The sequence below is a fragment of the Sciurus carolinensis genome, chromosome 4 (assembly GCF_902686445.1).
Source record: "Sciurus carolinensis chromosome 4, mSciCar1.2, whole genome shotgun sequence".
Lineage (NCBI taxonomy): Eukaryota > Metazoa > Chordata > Mammalia > Rodentia > Sciuridae > Sciurus > Sciurus carolinensis.
The window spans coordinates 167,997,086-168,018,879 of NC_062216.1; the positions used below are offsets into that span (position 1 = coordinate 167,997,086).

Genomic DNA, 21,794 nt, shown 5'->3' on the forward strand with positions numbered 1-21,794 from the left:
GCAGCTCAGACACCTTTGGAAACACCCCCACAGCATTGTGGACTCCATGACTACCCGTGGTGGGGGCCTAGCAGGCCCGCCCGCAAGTCCACAGGCCAGGGCCGGCCCTGGAGCTCCTTCCAGTGACCCCAGAGCTGCCCCTCAGCCCCCGACCTCTGACATCTTTGTGGTAGCTGCTCCTAAAGATGCCTCACCTGTCTGAATTGGGTGGCTGTGACAAATGCCACTCACTGGGGCCTGTGAGAAGAGCAACGTTTGTTTCGGCCGCAGTTTGGACTGTAACTAGGAGTCCCAGAGCAGTGTCCTGGTCGGTTCCTTCCAAGGGCATGAGGGAGACGCCCTCTTGTGTCTCTCCTGGCTCTGATGGTCCTTGGTGTCCCTCGGCTTGGAGGTACTTCAGCCCAGTCTCTGCTTTGGTGTCCGCATGGTGTTCACCTCGTTTGCATCTGTCTCTGGGTCCAAATTTCCTCTCTTTGCAAGGACACCAGTCACATTGGATCAGCGGCCCAGCCTACCCCAGTGTGACCTCATCCCAACTCATTACTTCTGCATTGACCTTTTCCAAATAAGGTCAGCCGGCCGCACTGACCCCGCTGGGTCTCCTACCCCATCAACAGTCCTCACTGCCCCGAGGGGACCTGCTTCCCGGTGTCCCCACTAGACTGTGAGCTCCCTGAGGGCAGGGACTGTTCGTGCTTCTACTTTTAATTTTTATTTGTTCTTTTTAGCTATACACGACAGGAGAGGTATTTTGTATTTTAAATTTTTTATTAAGAGACATTTCAAATATACACAAAAAAAGAGAGAGGCCAACAGGAACCCCCTCGCCCCTCACCCTAGGCCCCCAGATCAAGATCCCGCCCCCGGCTCCCATGGCCCCCTTTTCTTTCTCCCTGTGCTGAAGTATCATGAAAACAAATCCTCCCAGTATCTCACTGTGCTCCTCTCAGAAGTTCAATAAATAGCTTTTGGACGCATGGATGACTCCTCACTGCTGAGCTCTTTATAATGGCGCCCAAATGGGGAGAAGTTTTCTAACTAGTCTCAAAATGATGGTGTGTCCAGTCAAAGGAATTCCATGCGTCCATTAAAATGGTCAATGCCAAGACACTGGGTTGCAGGACACAAAGCTTGGGCCCGGTCCTGTGGTCCTCGCCCTCTTATCTGGCAACGGCCAAAGCATGGGTCTGAGTTCTGGTCAGATCAATGCGGAGGAAGCCGAGGCTGGGGATCTGGCGAGGGGCGAATCTTACTGACCCTCCACGACCTTCCTTGACCTTCTCCGGTGTAGGTGTGTCATCTGTTCAAGGCACTGTCTGCAAATCAGATGGCTGCAGCAGCGGGAAGCTGCTGGCTGGGTGGAGCTGCTGGAGGAGGGGGAACCCTCCTTGCTGACTTAGGAGGCGGTCCCCACCTTCCCTGCAAAACCCTTCTCAGTTCCTAGATAGTCACTGCACCCAAGGCTGAGAGGTGTGTGGGCCCGGAAAGGTCACAGTGCCGTCACCCAACACTCAGGCAGGTGCGCCTTCCACACTCGGCCAGCCTGTCCATCCAGACACCCATGAAGGGCCCAGAGCCCTCTCTGGCTGTTTAAGTGGTTATCAAAGCCAGTGTTGTGGTGTCGTTGATCCCTTGGCAGGAGCATGTCTTGAACTGACTGCAAACTCCAACGTGACACATACGATCGTCCTGGGGAGTAAAGGACCCATTTTAGTTGGTTTCCAAGCATACTGTCCCCAGAGGGGAAGGAGGCCCGTCCACAGCAGACTTCCTTGTATCTGTCCCGCAGCCCCTGAGCTCAGTCCCTGCAAACAGAAGTGCTGACTTAATGTGTATTCTCCAAGCTCCAAGCTGAGCCCAGGGTTGTCTTCTTTTTTTGTACCAGGAATTGAACCCAGAGGCACTTAACCCTGAGCCACATCCCAGCCCTTCTTATATTTTATTTTGAAACAGGGTCTCGGTGAGTTATTTAGAGCCTTGTTAAACTGCTGAGGCTGACTTTGAATTTGATATCCTCCTGCCTCAGCCTCCTGAGCGCTGGGGTTATAAGCGTGCACCACGGCACCTGGCCACTGTGATTCCTAGAAAACCAGACCCAGGAAATTTGGAGGGGAAGCTGCCAGATTATATTGAGTAGGGGGATTGGGGTGGAAAGAGGCGTGAGGGGAGCCTAGAAGTCCCATGCTATAGTCCCAGTTCCCCCTAAATCTAAATCTCTTGGGGATGTTGGTGCCTCAGTTTCCTCATTTACCAATGTGGTTTTTTGTTGTAGATGTCCTTGTTTTTGGTACTTAACCCCTGAGCTACATCCTCAGTCCATTTTGTATTTTATTTAGAGACAGGGTCTTGCTGAGCTTACGATCTTGCTAAATTGCTGAGGCTGCTTTGAACTCACCATCCTCCTGCCTCAGCCTCCCGAGCAGCTGGGATTACAGGTGTGCGCTACTGGGCCTGGCTTTTTTTTTTTGATTCTTTAACCAATTCGATGCTGCAAACATTTGCCAAGCAGTCAAGCAGCTTTGCTGGAGGCTGTAGAGAAACCCAGTGCTGAGTCTGCGTAGCTCCTACTCTAGGGAAGTTCACTGCCAACATTTACACGTGACGGAGGGGCTCATATGGGGGCGGGGGGATTAAGAAAAGTTTCCAAGAAGGAATTTCATTAGGTAAGAACCTTGAATAAGAGCAGAAGTCCAGCGTGCAGTCTCTGGGTATGTGGGAAAGGCATTCGGGTCAGGGGCAGCACTGTGTCCACAGACAGAGACAGGAAACAAAGTGGCTCTTTGGGAAATGACAAGTAGTTACCTGGAGGCTGAGCAGGGAAGGGCCTTGGAGAGTCCACTCACCTCACAAGGAAAGACCTGGAGCCAGAAGTCCCGGGTTCAAACTCTGACGCCTACCTGTGGGGTGACACTGGATTGGGGTTTCCTCCTTTATACCATCCTCTAACTACCAACTTGAATTCTCTTCTTGTCTGGAAAACACCTCAAACTCCACATGTTCAAAGAGAACTCATGGTCATTCCCTTCGCTCTCCCCACAAACCTGGCCGCTCCTACCAGAAGTCTGGGAGAATCTTTGACACATCTTTTTTGTCACCACTATCTTAGACCATTTTCTGTTGCTGTCACAAAACACCTGAGACTGGGTGATTTATGAAGAATAGAAGTTTATTTGGCTCACAGTTCTGGAGACTGGAAGTCCTAGATCCTGGTGCAGCATCTGGGGAGGGCCCATGCCGCATCACACCATGGGGGAGGGCATCTAATGACATCGTGGGACAACCCCTCATGATCCCATGTAACCCTAAATAAGTCCCAAAGGCCCCACCTCCAATTACCATCAACACATGAATTTGGAGTTTAAGTTTCCAATATATGAATTTTGGGAGGACATATTCAAACCATACCAACCATCCACACCCAATACACAATCAATTCACCTCCTAAATAAAATTCACCCACTGCCATGGGTCAACAACTGCTAACACTCTTACCTAGAAGAGTCCCTTAATTGGTCTTCCTGTCCCCATTCCAATTCCCGTAGAAATATGTTTTGTTCACAGTCGTCAAAGGACTCTATCCACGGGATGGTCAATGGTTTCCCAAGGGTTGACAGCTTGCCTTTGCCTTCAAGATGGATCCAAGCTCCGGCCTGGGGCCCCCATCCCCTCCGTGCTCTCCCCTGTCTCTGTCCCGCCTTGGTGGCTCTCTGCGACCTGCATGCGTCTTGAACCCACACGCTCTTCTCCCTAGTTCCTCTGCACCTGGCCTGCGCCCATGTCACCACCAACACCACACTCACGTGCCAGCGCCAATAAACTTTTCTTTCTAGCCTTCAGAACCCCTGAAATGTCTTGGGTACCTAAATTTTGTCCTTCCCAATTAAAACGTTAGCTTCCCGAAGGCCCGTTTTGCTGGCTGTGAAATTCACCATTGGGCCAGGCACAGTCAAAGAGCATGTGTTCACCGACTGAATAATTCACTCCACCTGGCCCCCTGGTTCACAGAGCCCTAGCCAGGGCCCTCCGCACCCCCTCAGAAAGACATCCTGGACAAACTGAGCACTTAAAAGGCGGCGAGGAGCTGCGAGCAGGGGCGCAGTCTGTAATCCCAGCGGCTCAGGAGGCTGAGGCAGGAGGATGGCCAGTTCAAAGCCAGCCTCAGCAATTAGCAAGGCCCTAAGCAACTCAGCGAGACCCTGTCTCTAAATAAAATATAAAAAAGGGCTGGGATGTGGCTCAGTGGCTAAACACCACGGGTTTAATCCCCGGTACAAAAAAATAAACCGGGAGGAACAATCATGTAAGGGTTAAGTAACGTACTCGGCCTATTCCGTCCCTCCAGAAAAAAGATGGCCCGGCGCGCCTGCGCCCACGGCCGCGCGCCCCACCCCTCCTCCGGTCCGCGGCGGCGCTGTGCGCATGCTCCCCGGCGCCGCGGTCCTCCACGGCTCCTTAAGCCGCTCTAGCCACCCTACTCGCTGCTCCGCCCAGAGGCGGGCGCGCCGCGGGGGTCCCTCCAAGATGGCGACGCAGAGGAGGAGCCTGCTGCAGAGTGTGAGGAACTGACCGCTCCCGGACTGGGGGTTGGGAGCGCGGGGGGCTGTCGGGTGCAGGCGCCGCTCGTCTCGGTGGCGGCATCTGACCGCCGCCCTCGCCCCATCTCGGGGCCGGCGGGGCGTGCAGCGCGCGCGAGACCCGCGACAGGTTCGGCCCCGCGAGGCCCGCGCGTGCGCGCCGCGGGCCAGGCCGCCGGGGCTCAAGGGCGCCGGGGTCCGCCCATCGCGGGCGTCCGCGAGCCGGAAGGGGACTGGCGCGCCCCGGAGCCGGCCGGTCGCGAGCTGCGGGACCGAGCGTGCGTGCAGTAATAACAGTAGCCGCTTCCACTTGGGCAAGGCCTGGCGTGCTAATTGTCTTACGTTTGTGAATTTAACTTTCATAACAGCCTCGGGAGTTAGGTGCTATAGTCACTCCTGTTTTACAGATGGGGAAACTGAGGCACAGAGTGCCCGTCATTTGCCCCAGGCCACACAGCTGGTAAGTGGCAGACAGGATAAAATCAGGCAGGCTTTCCCCCCTTAGGTTAAGCCCCCTTAATCCAGATCTGGGCTGTGCTGGAGGAATGACAAGTGCTGGCGACCTGGGTCTTGGTCCACCCTATAACTCACCTTGCCTTTGGCCTCAGTGAGAGTGGGGCCCTGGATGCTCTCATTCGTCCAGTCGCCCTCATGGTGTCCACCCCCTGCATCTTCCTGACATGCAGGTGCACAGCACACATAAGTTGGCACTGTGGCCCACTCTTCTGACCTTCTAGGGCAGGTGCCAGTCCCCGAGTGCTCCCCAGTTACGGCACTCTGTGGGAATTGCCTGTGGACTTCTCTGCCCCTGAACAAGAACATGAACTCCTGGAAAACGGGGATCTGTGATCTTTCGCTTCCCCTTGTGTCTCCACCTACTACCCCTGTGTGCTGGGCTCTCAATCAATATTTGTGAAGTAATGAGTAAAGCCAGGCCTTTCCTTGTAAGTGGCCTCCTCCTTGTAAGGATCCTTTTTTTTTTTTTTTTAAGTTATACATGACAGTAGAATGTATTTCGACATATACACACATGGGATATAACTTCCCATTCTTGGGGTTGTACATGATATGGATTTACATTGGTCCTGTTTGTGAGGGTCTTGAAGCATTGGAATTGGGGAATGAGGGATGACAGTCACTGCTGCATGCTAATACAGGCTTTGTGTAGACTCTGGAAGCAGAGAGGTCTGACCCTCTGCTCTATAAGCTCCTGGAGGACAGGGCCCTTGTATAAATGTCCCCATTGTAGAAAGCACCAGGGAAACACTAGCTTGATTGTGCCCTTGAGAAAGAGGGTCTGGGAAGAGGTGGTAAATGGGGCAGACTGAGCTGGTTTGCTGAGGAGAGAGCAGTCACCTGGATCATGCAAAGCAGGGTAGCTGCCAGCTTCCCTCTCTCCTAAGTGTAATGGGGCTCAAGGGACCTGAGTTAGATAGAAGTTCAGCTTTATGAGCTCCAGAATGTGCTCCTCTTGATGATGGGGGACTGTTTTTTTAATAATTTTTTTTTTTTTTTTTTTTTTAGTTGTAGGTGGACTCAATACCTCTATTTTATTTACTTTTATGTGGTGCTGGGGATCAAACCCAGTTCCTTACATGTGCAACCCTGTGGTGGACTTTTTTTTTTTTTTTTTTTTTTTGTGGTACTGGGAATTGAACCAAGGGCCTTGTGCTTGCAAGGCAAGCACTCTGTGAACTGAGCTATATGCCCAACCCTGTGGTGGACTTTTTTTAAAGAAGGATTTGCATGTGGGGCATGGTGGCACATGCCTGTGATCCCAGCAGCTTGGGAGGCTGAGGCAGGAGAAATGCAAGTTCAAAGCCAGCCTCAGCAACTTAGTGAGGTGCTATGCAACTTAGTGAGACCCTGTTTCAAAATAATTTTTTAAAAAGGCTGGGGATGTGGCTCAGTGTTGAAACACCCCTAGGTTTAATCTCTGGTATCAAATAATACAAATAAATAAATCTCTGGTACCAAATAAATAAATAATTTAGAATAGCATTAAAAATAGGATCTTGATGTAAGGCAAGAGACTGACTGACAGGGTTGTCTATCCAAGGTCCTTCCTGCCCTCATAGTAACCAGGACATTTCTACTTACAGGGGGTCTGAGTGTGCAGTCCAGAGTGTAGGGCTTGCTGACCTGGCCTCCTCTGACCCAAGTCTGCTGAGAGCAGCTCAGACACCTGCTCTTGGCTGCGGGGCTGTGGGTGTGAGCTGAGTGAGGCCTGGTGTCCACTCTCACTGTGTGCAGTCCAGTGGCACAGTCTGGCACAGTGTGTAAGCGCTCTTGGGCCAGTGTGGACCTGGATCAGTTAGGAGCCCTGGGCAGGTAGCAGAGAACTGCAGAGCTTTAAAGGACACTGGAGCTTGCCAGGCAGGGAAAGGAGGGACATTCAGGAAGACGTGTGTTTAAATATGTGTGCATCAGGTGGCTGGAAAGCCCTTCACAGGATAGAATGGGCACCACAAGTCCGTGTGTTGGGCTCTGCAGTGGCCTCAGGTGACTGGGACTCTGGGACTGCAGGAAAGGGTGGGGGCTTGCTGATTTGGTGCTTGCCAGGCTGTTCCCAGGTGGTCGGTGGGGCACTTGTGGAACATCGCCTGAGGAGTTTCACCTTTCCTCCCCAGGTGGTGTGGTACTTAAAACATCTGTTGAAGAAAAAGCTTGATTTGTTCTGAAGAACCCAGTCCTTTCAGCCTGATAAAGCAGAGTGGGAGTCCACATGGGCTTGGGCAAGTCCCTTATCCCTGAGCCTTGGTTTGTTTCCCCACACCAAGAGGGTTCCTGGGAGTGTCGCTGGCGTTAGTGAACTCACACATTACTCCCCTAGCCCGGCATGGTCACACTCTAGCTGTGAACCTCCAGCTTTGCTCCTGCTGGTGAACATCTTCCGTTTGACCCCTCCAGTGCCACTGGGCACTCACCCTGTGGTAGGCACCTGCAGGTACAGGGGCACTGCTGTGGTGAAGCTTACGTCTGGCCCGGTAGACGGCAGTTAGCAGTGAGCTGTGCAGATGATCATGACCGCACAGTATCTGTGTCCAGCCTCAGGGATATTGTGAGACACACACGAGGGTGGAGGGAACATTCTTGCAGGGTAGTCAGGGATGACATCTCAACATCTGGTGAGACGAACTGGGGGACGTTGGAGGGGAATTGGGGGTGCAAAGGCCTGCCCTTTTCAGGAGCCCCAAGGAGGCCCATGTGGCTGGAATGCAGCATGTTCAGTGAGACAGGGAGTCGCCTCCATCCAAGGAAGCTGGGGCCCTTTCAGTTTCAGGGGGCACTGGAATAGCCTTTGGATTCCATCCTAAGCAGGATGTGAAGCTTCTGGGTGGTATTGAGTAGGGGCCTGATGTGGTATGATTTGTGATGGAGAAAGACCCTTTTTTTAGTGGCAAAAATGTTACCTCACGGGCTGGAGATGTAGCTCAGCTGGTAGAGTGCCTGCCTCGAAAGCACAAGGCCCTGGGTTCAATCCCCAGCACCACAAAAAAAAAAAAAAAAAATGTTACCTCATGTACATATAGGACTGCGTGGCCAATGTGACCCTACAATATGTATACTCAGAAAAACAGGATTATACTCCAATTATGTATAATCTATCAAAATATATAAATGCATTCTATTGTCATGTACAACTAATTAGTACAAATAAAAAAAATTTTTTTAAAAAGGAAACCTGGTACTTGCCAAGCAGCTTCTACAATAGCCTAGGTGGGCGAGGTCAGTGGCTTGGCCAGCTGGTAGCAGGAGTGGTTTAAAGTCTAGCTGTATTTTGGCAGAAAAGCTGGTATGTTTTGCTGATGTTGGGTATGTGGCAGAGGAAGAAAGGCCAAGAAAGACTTCAAAGTTAAGTTTTGAACAACAGTAGTGCCTTTTATGGTTTGGGGGCACAGAGAACAAGATTTTACCTGGACTGTTACATAAGTATAAAAAGAAAATCATGGCACCCACCTGTACTCCTAGCTACTCGGGAAGCTGAGGCCATGGTTTACAAGTTTAAGACCAGCCCGGACAACTTAGTAAGACCCTGTCTCAAAATAAAATTTTAAGACAAGGGCTGAGAATGTAGCTTGGTGGTGGAGTGCTTGCCTAGCATGCATGAGGCCCAGGGTTTGATCCCCAGTACTGAGAGAGAAAAAAAATTGACCAGGCACTTGATGTGTGCCACTCGGCAATGAGACAGGAGAACCATTTGGGCTCAGGAGTTTGAGGCCAGCCTGGGCAACATAGTGGCACCCAGTCTTCAAAAAACTAAAAATTAAACAAATACAAGAAAATGATGTTGAAACCAATTTTTAAAACTTAGACGTGCATGTTCTGAGCAGTTACATCTATGAAACACAGGTCCTGGTCATGCATTTTTTCTATTGAATAAAATAAAATAAAAACATCTATTAAAAAATCCACTAGACTGTCACCTGTAGCTATTTCACCAGCAGTCAGTTATGCAGTCTGTCTTCTGTCCTGGTCCCCATAAGCACCCGGCAGTTATTAGTGCCCCTACAGGTGTGTTAGGGACTCTGTTGGCAGCACAGAGGGCCTCTGATGGAAACCCTTGAGGCAGGGGAGGCGGGGAGGGAGTTGGCCTTGGAGAAATGGGTCATTCAGCAGAACAGAGATGGCCGAGGCCTTCTGGAGAGAAGAAACCACTGTCTCCAACTGCACCATCTTCCCGGAGTGCCTCAGCACAGAAACCCTTGGCCTTTCATCTCATGATCTGACTTGAGGCTGAGGCCTGAACTCAGAGCTGGGCTTTGCCCACTGGTGCTGCCTAGGAGCTGAAGATGAGCATGGGTGGTAGCAACTATCGATGTGACCCAGGCACGTACACACATATGCACATGAGGAGCTTGTGCTCAAAAACAAACCTGCTCAGGTATTGGGGAAGCCCCTCGTGGGTTAAATGGATCTCAGCAGAAGCTCTTCGTGCCAAAATAGAACAGGTGGAATCTCCCTCAAAACCAAGCTGACCCTTTAATGCAGCCTTCTTTTCTACCATGGTTTTTGTAAATTTCATGAGCAGTTCCTTTGAGTTGCAGAGGAGTGGACGTCCTTGTGCCCGCTGTCATGTGTGAACAGCTCTATGCTGAGGGTGCCAGCAAGAGTCACCCTTTCTCAGCTTCCTGGAGGCTGGCACCCTGAGCTCATTGTCTGGCATTTGGGGACGTGGGAGAAAGCATGCCTCAGTGAGGGTGGGGTGGGCGACTTGAGAGTAGCAAACACGTGACCTTTCTAGAAGTGGTTCAGAAGCTGGAGGATGACTCGGCAGGCTTGCTGATGGAGGCCCTGGGGTGCCTGGCGTGCGTGATCCCCGCCCAGGATGAGATGGGAAAGCGCAAAGGTGGGCTCCACAGCTGCAGTCTCCCGTTGGTGGGGCCCATGGAATTCTGGGGCACCCGTTACTGAGTCAGTGTCTGAGGTGCTCTGGGACCCCTTCCAGGCAGGGCTGCCACTACAGGCAGGCCCAAATGACATAAGAAATCGCCCTTTGGTCATTGGACCTAAGACACATTATTGTAAGGGCATATCAGTACTTTAGTGTACTGCTTGGGGGAAAATGCCAATTAACTTGCAGTATATCTCCATACATCCTAAAACCAGGAGAACACAGGTCCTACGTCAGCGAACTAAGGGAGCTAATTAACACTACCAGGCTGTAGCCCGACAGTGGCCAGAGGCCCCATGCGAAATGTCCACAGAGTGCCAAGGTGGGGCTGTGGGGAGAGAGTCTCAGGGCAGGGGCTCCGGGGTTTCAGGTCTGTGCTCCACGAGGTAGTTCAGTGTGTGCTGGAGGGGCAGGGAATAAAACTGATCTTACAAACCGAGGAGGCTCTTCGCCTCTCGGTCCTCAGATTTTCTGATGTTACCCAGGGAAAGAATGATTTGATCTTACCACATTCCTAACACTTTTCTGATATTTACTATTCTCCCTTTTTTAAAACATAAAATAGGCTGGTCGTGGTGACACTTGTAATCCTAGCTATTCTGGAGGCTGAGGCAGGAAGATCTCAAGTTCAAGGTCAGCCTGGGCAACTTAGGGAGACCGTGTCTCAAAATAAAATAAAAAGCTCTGTGGACATAGTTCAGTGATAGAATGCTTGCCTGGCACATTTGAGACCCTGGGTTCAACGCCCAGTACTAAAAACCCAAACAAAAAACAGAATAGGACTCCCGCTTGGTCTGTAGCGGGCAGTAGGTCCAGCTAGAATGGAATAACCTTGTTTTGTTTTGACTTTTTTATCTTCTAGATATGGCAGATAATACTAGTTTTCCACTTAGAATACAGGGAAAGTTTACATTCAAAAGTGAAATCATATGAGAAAAAATGTGGCAATTTAAAGATAAAATGAAAAGTGGATAATTTATTGATGATGGTGCATGGATGATTGAGGTTTGGGAAACGTGGGCCCCTGGCACCAGCAGGATAGGACCAAGAAAGATGTGCTTTTAAATAGGCTCTTTGGATGATTTTTTTCTTCTTTATTTTAATAGCAAACCAAGACAAACTAGCTAGGAACTTAATGTTTAAAGAATGCCAGTATACAGTAAGTAGAACTTTGCTCAGCAAGAGACATGCACATAGATAGTTGTTAAAGTGTGTGCGTCTCTCTGAGACTGTGCTCTGGGGTCGGAGCTGCTGCTTCCCGCTCTTCAAGGAGTGCAGCGTTTGGTGGGGATGTTACTTCTCTCCTGTGTTTGGTGGGGACTCCCCCTGCCAGGAGTAGGTTAGCTTCCCAGGAATTTTGTTCTGGTCACAGTTTATAGCAGTCATTTGGAACCCCGTGTAGATGGCTTTATCTGCATGCGATAGACTGCGTGCGGTTGTTGGCTTGAGAGGTCAGCATTTAGTACTGTGCTAAGAGTCTGGAAGGCTGGGGTGAGAGCATTAGAGAATCGACTTGTACAAGTTGAGGTTTTAAGTTTTCTGCAGAAGAATAGCTGGGGGACACTGACACGCCAGAACTTACAGGAAGACCTTGCTATTTCAGTGAACAGCAAGTAGGAGTTTTCACAGGGTGGCTAGCTGCCTGCCTTTCATTTAAATATACAAAGGCTGTTGGTTTCCATGTGTTGATTTTCTATCCTGCCACCTAATTTCTTTTATTGTTTGAGTTAGTTTTATCATTCTTTTTAAAATTTTTTTGTAATTATAGATGGATAGAATGCCTTTATTTATTTTTATGTGATTGAGGATTGAACCCAGTACCTCACACATATTAGGCAAGTACTCTGCCACTGAGCCCCAGCCCTATCATTAATTCTTCATTTCCAGGTATGCTGTCATATCAACTGCAAATAGATCCCCTCCCTCTTCTCCAATTCTTATGCTCTTATCTTTTGTCTGGTCTAAGTGCCTGGGCTGTTACTCCAGTTGAGTGTCAAGTAATGGGGAGAGATTATAATGGGTTTCTATTGTAATGGGAATGTCTCTTCTGTTGTCTTTCCTAAGTAAGATTCTGGCATTGGGACTGACTAAAGTATACATTTATAGCACATTTAAAGAGTATTGATCTCTGGGTGTAGTGGTACATGCCTGTAATCCCAGCTACTCAGAAAGCTGAGACAGAAGGATGGCAAGTTTGAGGCCAGCCTCTGTGACTTAGACCCTGTCTTAAAAATAAAAAATTAAAACAGACTAGGGATATAACTCAGTGGTACAGTGCTCCTGGGTTCAATCCCCAGTGTCCCTGCCCCCTGCCAAAAAAGTATCGGTCATTTTGTTTTGATTATTTTTATCAAGATGACAAATCCAGCCCATGAAAAGGGTTAGGGATGTAACTCAGTGGTAAAGCACCAGTGGTTTAATCCCCAGTACCAAAGAAAAGGAAAGAAAGGAAGCTGTAGCCAGGCATTGGTCTGACTTACTATTCTGCAGACTTACTGAGGAACGAGGTGCCTGCTGAGTACATTGATTATTGTCATGCACATAGCTTTTCTAGTTTGGGAGAATTTGTTAGTCCCACATCAGCCAAACATGACTAGTTGTCAGTACAACTTCCTGCCCCTGCTAGCATCGCCCTGGGCACCCCTTGCGCAGTATTTCCAAGGTGAATTGCCCTTGAGCCAGGATACACCAGGGAGTCGAGTCCCATACTTGCCTGTCTGAGTTCGTTCCTTCTTGGCAAGACAACTTGGTTCATCTTTTTCATAGTGCATCTCTAATGTCAAGTTGGCCCATAAATTTTATGATATTTACTTTTTGCTGGAAAGTGTGGATTTGTTGGGAAGATCCAGCCCCTGCAGGCTGTTCCTGCCCTGTGGGAGTTAGCGTGTGGCAGCGGAAGCCAGTGGTTGCAGCATCCACGGCAGGCTTTGCCTCTACCTCGGGGCAGCGTGCTTGTTTGTCCATCTCCAGGATGAGTTCAGTTCACCCTTTTTTATCTTTCAGTACTGAGGATTGAACCTAGGGTGCTCTGCCACTGAGCTACACCCAGCCCCTCTTATTTTCTACTTTGGGACAAGGTTTTACCAAGTTGCCAGAAACCCTGGAACTGGTGATCCTCCTGGCAGCCTGTTGCAGGTGCTTAGATGTTTGTTGACTGACTATGTTAGTTGGATATACTATACTCACCCAGTACCATAGGTGGTTCTGAAGACCTAATTCCCATTTATGTAAAAAAGAGAGACATTTATTTTACTTTAAAAAGAGACAAGTCTGGGCTGGGGTTGTGGCTCGGTGGTAGAGGGCTAGCCTAGTATGTGCGAGGCCCTGGGTTTGATCCTCAGCACCACATATAAATATATGAATAAAATAAAGGTCCATCAACATCTAAAAAAAAAAAAAAGAGAGAGAGGTCTTTTACAGATGGTGTGCACTTGCAATGCCAGTGGTTTGGGAGGCTGAGGCAAGAGGATCTCCAGTTCAAAGCCAGCCTCAGCAGTTTAGTGAGGACTTAAACAACTCAATGAGACCCTGTCTCTAAATAAAATATTTTATAAAGGGCTGGGGATGTGGCTCAGTGCTTAAGCACCCTGGGTTCAATCCCTGGTACCAAAAAAAAAAAAAAAGAGAGAGAGAGAGAGAGTCAGGTCAAAATTAGAACTAGAAACTACTCTGTGTTACTGGAATGTAGTCATCCATTTGTGGTTACTTGACCTGGAAATGTTAAATGCCTGGTGTCCTTGGGAGCTGAGCAGATTTTACCTCTCATTGCTATTTGATTTCCGTTGGTAAGTCTTAGATATATTTTCTGTTCTCAAAGGCTACTAGTAGTTACCAATGACTCTTTAAGCCCTGTTGTGAAATTGTGTGAATAAAAATAATAAGTAAATGTTTTATAAAGAAGACATAATAAGCTGTGTGCGGTGGTACACGCCTGTATTCCCAGCGCTAGGGAGGCTGAGGAAGGAAGACTGCAAATTCAAAGCCAGCCTCAGCAACTTGGCAAGGCCCTAAGCAACTCAGTGAGACTCTGTGTCTAAATAAAGTACAAAAAAGGGCTGGGGATGTGGCTCAGTAGTTGAGTGCCCCTGAGTTCAATCCCCAGTACCAAAAAAAAAAAAAAAAAAAAAAAAAGACATCATAAGTATGGAGACATGCCATGTGATGAATTAGAAGAACCAGCCAGTGAAGATTCCAGTTCTCCCCGTGTTAATCCATGAATTTAAAACAGGTCTAATCAAAATCCTAACAAGATTTTTAAAATACAATTTATGTGGAAAGCCAAAGGATAGAACAACCAAAACAATTTTGCAAAAGGATAAAATGAGAAGAATCACATTATGTGATTTTAAGACTTACCATAAAGCCACAGTAATAAAGCTGAGATAATAAAATGCAATATTGGTGGAGAGACAAATAGATCAATAAAACAGTAGAGTCCAGCAATAGACCCATACAATATGGCCAGTTAGTTTTTGACAGACTTGCAAAGGTAATTCAGTGAAGAAAGGCTAATCTTTTCAACAGATGGTGTTGGAACAATTGGATATCATGTGCAGGAAAAAAAATTGACCTCAGGCTCCTTTCTACAGAAATTAATTCAAAATGGATCACAGATCTCAATGTAAAATGTAAAACCGAAAAACTTTCAGAAGGAAACAGAAGATCTTTGTTACCTGGGTCTGAGCAAAGAGTTCCTAGGACTCCAGAAGCATGAACCATGAAAGAAAAAAGTTGATAAGATGGACATCATCAAAGCTAAAGTGTGCTCCTCAGAAGACACTGCTCCGTGGCTGGAGCGAGCAGCTGTAGACGGGAAGGCTAGCCACAAGCATGCATCAAGATAGCCAACGCAGGACTCAGATCCAACCCCCAGAACTCAACAGCCAAGGAAATAACACCATTTAAAGGGGGTGCAAGACTCAGAAGCTTGACCAGAGACCATCTGTAGGCAAATCAGCACGTGAAACTCGACATCACTGACCACGAGGGAAGTGCAAAGGACAACAGGAAGAGAGACTGCGGCCTCCAGGAGGTCTGAGCAGCATGCCGTGGGGAGGGACAGGCATTGTCAGTGCTGGGGACAACTTGGCTGTTCCTGATCAACGTCCATTGCCCTGTGACCCAGCAGCCCCACTCCTGGGTGTTTACCCTAGAGAACCAATGTGCATGTTTACTGCAGCTCTCTGAATGATCGCTCAGACCTGGAGTCAGCCCTGCCCTTTGGCGAATGAGTGGATGGACATCCACACAGCGCGGTGGAGAACTAACTGCTCTGGAGAACGCGCTGCAGCACCAGGAGCTGCTGGGTGTGCACAGGGGCATGCAGAGGGGTCTTGGGGGCATGGGGTAGATGAAGGAAGCCAGTCTCAGAGGGTATACTGCTGGGCACAGCGACACGTGCCTCTCATCCCAGCCACTTGGGAGGCTGAGGCAGGAGGATGGAGGATGGCAAGTTCAAGACCAACCTCGGCAGCTTAGACTGTGTCCCAAAATAAAAAAAAGTGGGAGTGGTGCTGGGAATGTAGCTCAGTGGTAGACTCTGTCTCAAAAAATAAAAAGGAATGGGGCTGGGAATCAGCTCAGTGAGTGTCCTTGGGATCATTCCCTAGGAGCAAAGGGAGCGGTATGTATACTGCAAGATTTCACCTATACACCTCATTTTGTTTTGTTTTTTCCTTGTGGTACTGGGGACTCACACGTGGTAGACAGGGATTCTACCACTGAGCTGCATCCTCAACCCACTTTTAATTTTTGAGTTGGTGGTCTCACTATGTTGCTCAGGCTGGCCTTGAACTTGGGAACTTCCTGTCTCAGCCTGCCAAGTTTCTGCCCAACTGTCACACTGATCTGTGTGTGTGTTATCATTGGGACTGTTGAAGTGCATTTTACTACATGTTAGTTTAAAAATAAAATAGACTCCTACACCCTGCAAAAGTCGCTCCAGTGTTCTAAGTGCAGAACTAAAACGCTAAACGTAGCATAAAAGCAATTGAAGTGAAAAAAGGTAATCAGTGATTCCCTCTCAGTATGTAAATAAACAGAAGATGAAAATAGTTGCAAAAGCTAGACATAGAGCCAGATGTGGTGGCACATGCCTTTAATCTCAGCTACTCAGGAGGTTGAGACAGGAGGATCAAAAGTTTGAGACCAGTTTGGGCAACGTAGTGAGATCCTCAACAAACTAGCAAGACCCTGTCTCAGAATAAAAAATGAAAAGGCTGGGGATGTGGCTGGGTGGTAGACGCTCCTGTGCAGTTGTTTCAGCTTGCTCTGGTTCAACACAGTGGCAATGCCGACGTGAACCAGGGGTGCTCAGGTGAGAGGCCAGGTGTGCAAGCAAGAGTCTCCTCGGCAAGAAGCAGGAATCACACCTGGGCCTTGTTTGGGGTCATCTCTGGGCTTGTCAAAATAGAGCTACTCAAGGTACACCCCCGAGGGATAGGGAATCCAGTCAGCGTACGTGGGCCTGGGCCTGGACAACTGTGTGCGTGCGTGCACGTGTGTGCGTGCGTGCACGTGTGCGCGTGCGCATGTGTAAACACAGTGATTCTGCTGAACAGCCTGGCTTGATAGTGTGTGGAGTAGAATGGGAATCAGATAGGGACAGGCAGGGTGACAGAACTGTGTGTAGAGGGAGTGCCCCCACATCGGAGGCCCCGGCGTTCAGAAGAGTGTCTGCGACCAGCTGGTAAGTTGGAGTTTCTCAAGGCCAGGTCCCAGCCACCTGAGTGAGAGTCACATGTGGGGAGCTACTGACCAGGCAGATATCCAGGGCTGTGCCCAGGTCAGACTGTCCGCAGTCTGCAGCTGTAACTGGTGCCCAAGGGACTCCTGTGCAACGCACGCACATCAGAAGCTTGGCAGGGGGACGTGGGGCCATGGAGAGCTTCCTGCTGGGCGCTTGCTCATTTGAGTGTGCTCCCTGTGGCACCGTCCGTGCCTTGCGTTTTGGAATGCTGCTGTCTTTGTTAGGTTTCCCAGGGAACCAGTTTGTGGACTAGCAAACCCCTCGCAGGTGTCTGTTCACACAAGCATCACTGTTCTCCAGAAGGAAGTGGAACCCTCTGCATGCCTGTGGGGGGGACGGGCAGTGTTGGAAAAGAAGGTCAAGTCAAGTACCGTGGCACACCTGTGATCCCAGCAGCTCAGGAGGCTGAGGCAGGAGGATGGCAAGTTCAGAGCCAGCCTCAGCAACTCAGAAGGCCTGAGCAACTTAGGGAGACCCTGTCTCAAAATAAAAACAAAAGAAGGCCGTAGATGTGGCCTGTGGTTGAACACCCCTGGGTTCAATCCTCAGTATCCCCCCCAAAAAAAAAGAGAGAAAGAAGAAGACAGCGAGGTGGGGTCTACCCTGGGCAGGTGGCACCTCATGGTTTCCTGGTGTCCTTTTCCAGGAGCAGCAGCCGAGTTGGACAGACGACCTGCCGCTCTGCCACCTCTCTGGGGTCGGGTCGGCCGCCAACCGTGTCTACTCTGCTGATGGCAAGGGCACCGAGGCCCACCCTCCCGAGGACAGCTGGCTCAAGTTCAGGTGTGCGTGCTGGCCTTGCTCTCCTGGCAGAGGAAGTTGGTTTGTAAGCAGGAAAGGGCACCCGTCTTGCCACTGTCTGCTGTGGGACTAGCCAGTGAGATGTGGCCTCTGCTGTGGTCCCTTCCATTTCTCATTCAGCACAAGTCCTGATTCAGGTGGGGGAAGGGCATCCCCAAAGGTCAGAGCTAGGGTGAAGTGGTAGCCAAAGTGGGGGGACCCAGGTGGGACCTGAAGCCGCAGCTGGTCTGCCTTTAGCCTCCCCAGTTCCTCTCGCTCTCGCCCCATTGTCTAGAGCCCCTGGCTCAGGCTCCTGTGCCCTGCCTCTGCCAGGAGCGACAACAACTGCTTCCTGTATGGGGTCTTCAACGGCTACGATGGCAACCGGGTGACCAGCTTTGTTGCCCAGCGGCTGTCCGCAGAACTCCTGCTTGGCCAGCTCAACGCGGAACACACCGAGACTGACGTGCGGCGTGTGCTGCTTCAGGTAGGGGACCCAGGCTGCCGCAGCAGCCTAGCCCACTGTGTCCTCCCTGTCCCCCAGAACTCTGGTTCCACGACTATGAAATGTGATGAGATTGTTCTGAAGAATACTGGCCTCTTCGTCCTGCCCAGGGTCAGCTCCAGAAACCCTTCCCGGGGGCAGGGACTCCCCACTCCCCGGGAGCATAGGGCAGGGCAGGAGCAGCAGTCCCTCCTGTCACTGGCTGGCCGGGGAAGAGGCTGTGCTGTGGAAAGGAAGCCAGCGTTGGCAACTTGGACGAAGGTGTGGGTGGTGTAGGGCCAGGCCTGGTAGGAACGAGGCTCCATAGAGAGACCCCTTTCCTCTGGACGTGGTCAGGTGCTCGAATCGACCTCTGATTGCTGAAAGTGCCCCGGATGTCCTGGGGGCCTCCCACGCTCGCTGGGCCCCCGCTGGCAGGGCTGCCTTCCTGCTGCGTTGTGCTGGGAGCCCCTCCTGGCGGCTCCTTTTCAGCCACAGCTGGAGCCCTTTGCTCTCCTGGTCCATGAGAACAGCCCTGGCCTTTTCCCATCCTCTTCGGCCTCAGGTCTCCTGTGCAGGTTGTCGTCTGCAGATTCCCCACCCCAGGGAAGGTGTCAGTGTCACCAGTGTCCTGGGAGCAGGAGGATTTGGCGGAATCCCTGGGAAAGGGCCACCTGCTCCTGCAGCAGCTGTGCCTAGGCCTCCTTTGAGCCAGGGAGGCTGGTCTCACTCCAGAACTTCGCTGTGCATTCTGTACCTGCGGTGCCCGAAGTGGCAGGGCTGGAGTTCACACCCTGCCAGTCTGAGTCTAGGCCTGTGCCCTGGTCCTGACTCCCTGAACCTGTCTTGCTGTCCCTTCTGCAATGGCTCCTGTGCATCCCTGTCAGAGATGATTTGCAGGAAGCATCGGATGCCTGGCGGTGTGTGAGGCAGAACTGCGTGTGCAAAGCCCGTCACGTGACACCTGCAGTGAACTTGTTGCCACTGGCAGGGACATTCTTAGCGTCAGGTGCAGTAGTGTTTGAGCCAGGCTTTGCCCTTCCCCTGTCCATCCAGGCCTTCGATGTGGTGGAGAGGAGCTTCCTGGAGTCCATTGACGACGCCCTGGCTGAGAAGGCCAGCCTCCAGTCCCAGCTGCCAGAGGTAATCTTGCCCTCTGCACCTGGGGAGGTCAGGCTCAGACTCCTCCACCGTGTCACTCAAGTGGGGCTGGAGCAGCAGGAGTTATGGGGTGTTCCTGATGGCGAGCCTGGTAGCTGCCAGGGAGTGTCCTCAAGGGGCCTCCCTGGCTGACTGTGGGTAGCTTCACTCTGAGGCTGTGCTTTGGACAGGCAGCAATGGGCAGGAGGAAAGGCCTTTCCGGGTCCTGGGGATTGACTCAGTCCTCAGCCTCATCACCCACCAGCACCTTTGGCATGTCCCACGGATTTGGGTCAGTGCAGGCTTCTGTGGAGCGGAAGCCTCCACCCTGACCATGCCACAGACGCTCCTCCGGCCTCACATCCTGGCTCCTGAGGCAGGAGAGGGTTGGTCAGGGGTTCCTGAGAACCAGCCCTGCCCTGACCCTCTGACCATGGGTTGCAGGGTGTCCCTCAGCACCAGCTGCCTCCTCAGTATCAGAAGATCCTTGAGAGGCTCAAGGTGCTGGAGAGGGAGACCTCGGGCGGGGCCATGGCCGTGGTGGCTGTCCTTCTCAACACCAAACTCTACGTCGCCAATGTAGGTGAGCTGCTCACCCGTCCGGGGTGGGGAGGCAGGTCAGTCTAGGGTCAGTGTGTCATCTGCTTTCCATGCCTGAGGACACTCGGGACCCAGAGTGTCCTGAGGCCATTACACCACGATGTGTCTTGTCCCAAATGGAAAAGCACATGGACGGGGTAGGCAAGAGACGCCAGCCTCCCCTGGGCTTGGGTCCCACTCCGCCTCAGCTAAGTCTCTGGTCCATGGTTCACATTCCGCTGCAGGCACGAACCGGGCACTTCTGTGCAAATCTACAGTGGACGGGTTGCAGGTGACCCAGCTAAACGTGGACCACACGACAGAGAACGAGGATGAGCTCTTCCGCCTCTCACAGCTGGGTGAGTGGGGCGCCAGGCCAAGGATAAGTGGGAGAGGGATGGCCCCTGGACTCTCCCAGCCCTCCTATGGCGGGGAGAGGTGCAAGCGGAAGAGCCGGAGACCTGGGACCGGCCTGCCAGTGACCGAGCATATTCAGGTTTTCTCTGTCTGCGTTTCCTCGTCTCTGTAATGAGATTAATAGGAACACCTACCTCAGGGCGTTGTGAGGATTAGGAGTCAGTGCCTGAAAATGCTTCCTAATGTAGCTACTCGCTGTTACTGATGCAAACTGAGAAAAGCCAAAGAAATCCTGAGATTCCCTTCGTTGCCTTGACTTCCCCTTGTTCCCCTGAGCTCCTGGCAGACGGAGGCCGAGGGCGGCTGTGTTGGGGGGCTGGCGTGTGTGGGAGGGGCCTGAGCATTCTGATGGGAGTGGGCTGAGGACAGAAGGGACGAGGGGCTTGCTGTCTGCGCCCTGCCGTCTTCGCTTCCTTCTTGGTGGGTCCTCACTCCTCGTCTGCGTGGACCTGTCCGCCGCATCTTTGTTCGCGGTAAGGAAGGGACTGTTGCGCTGTTCTCCTCTGGTAGGTTTGGACGCAGGAAAGATCAAGCAAGTGGGGATCATCTGTGGGCAGGAGAGTACCAGGCGCATCGGGGATTATAAGGTCAAGTACGGCTACACTGACATTGACCTGCTCAGGTAGGTGGCCAGCCCAGCTGCCCCCAGTTCTTTGTAGGACTAGAGGGCCTGGGGCAGAAGCAGATTTCAGGCTCCAAGGCTGGGTGCAGTTGAACCAGTTCAGGTCACGGGGGTAGCTCTGTTCCTCCCAGAGAGCTTGGCGTAGGTTGGGACCTGAGCCCAGCAGAGGTGGGTCTGCGAGGCCACACTGGCAAGACGTCATAGTGAGGAGCTGGGCCAAAGCCCACGGCAGCAGTGATGCCTCAGAGCCTGGCAGGAGAGCAAGAGGTGGCATGAGGTACCTGGCATGGATAGAGATGGGCGGTTGGTGGGTGCTGCCTGTGACTGGGGCCAGGCGTCCATTTCCCTGCAGAGACCTTTCCCTTCTGGGTGCCACCCAGGTGCTCATGGCAGCAGATGAGCAGCAGGAGTGGCGGCGAGCCTCGTTGTGCCCATCCTGCATGCTCCTCAGCCGCCGTCTCTCCTGGACCCCTGGGTGTGCTCACTCTCCTCACCCCACAGGTGTGTTCACGGCAGGAGCTAGAGGCGGCCTGCCGGTCACAGGGCTAGTGACGGCTAAGGCTGTGTCCTCCCCTGCTGGCTCACCTGTACGGGAAACACACTTGTGAAGGGCCAGTCACAGCCAGGGCTGCAGGGGTCCTGCCAGAGACCCCGGCTACAGGCAGCCTTATGGCTTGGTTTGAACTCCCTACTCATCAAGAGTTAGGAAGTCAAGTTTAGAAGCTTTGTCCCTAATTGGTGGGGTTCTGTTTGCTTCATTTGAAAGTAGCTCTGTGGTAGTTGGGTGCAGTGGCCCTCCGCCTGTAATCCCTGGGACGTGGGGGGCTGAGGCAAAAGGATTGCAAGTTCCAGGCCAGACTCAGAAGCTCAGCGAGACCGTCTCCGAATCCCAGTACAGGAAAAGGAAAAGAACGGGGGAGAAGGGAGATCCGTGGTCGACTGCATTTTGAACAGGTCCTAGGGTGTGTGTCGTGAAAGCAAAGAGCCTGCAGGTTTCCTCATGTCCTGCCCACAGATGTCTGTACATGTGTGCACACGTGTGCCTCTGCACATGT

The 21,794-nt window shown here is 51.5% G+C and overlaps 1 protein-coding gene and 1 long non-coding RNA gene across 3 annotated transcripts in view; one reads left to right on the forward strand and one right to left on the reverse strand.

The window, feature by feature from the left end:
* Window positions 1-1,368: 1,368 nt before the first annotated feature.
* Window positions 1,369-3,261, reverse strand: LOC124983361 (uncharacterized). Its single transcript, XR_007108403.1, has 3 exons — window positions 3,180-3,261; window positions 2,844-2,897; window positions 1,369-1,689 (listed from the first exon to the last, which is right to left on the reverse strand). It is a non-coding gene; the product is annotated as an uncharacterized LOC124983361 (long non-coding RNA).
* Window positions 3,262-4,470: 1,209 nt separating this feature from the next.
* Window positions 4,471-21,794, forward strand: part of Tab1 (TGF-beta activated kinase 1 (MAP3K7) binding protein 1) — a 32,168-nt gene continuing 14,844 nt past the window's right edge. For both annotated transcript variants that reach the window (XR_007108402.1, XM_047550583.1), the window contains exons 1-7: window positions 4,471-4,554; window positions 17,364-17,500; window positions 17,831-17,984; window positions 19,038-19,124; window positions 19,566-19,704; window positions 19,946-20,059; window positions 20,628-20,739. Coding sequence is in view for 1 of the 2 variants with exons in the window: in XM_047550583.1 (XP_047406539.1) it covers window positions 4,522-4,554; window positions 17,364-17,500; window positions 17,831-17,984; window positions 19,038-19,124; window positions 19,566-19,704; window positions 19,946-20,059; window positions 20,628-20,739 (776 nt within the window). In the remaining variant the exon portion in view is untranslated. The remainder of the gene's footprint in view (window positions 4,555-17,363; window positions 17,501-17,830; window positions 17,985-19,037; window positions 19,125-19,565; window positions 19,705-19,945; window positions 20,060-20,627; window positions 20,740-21,794) is intronic.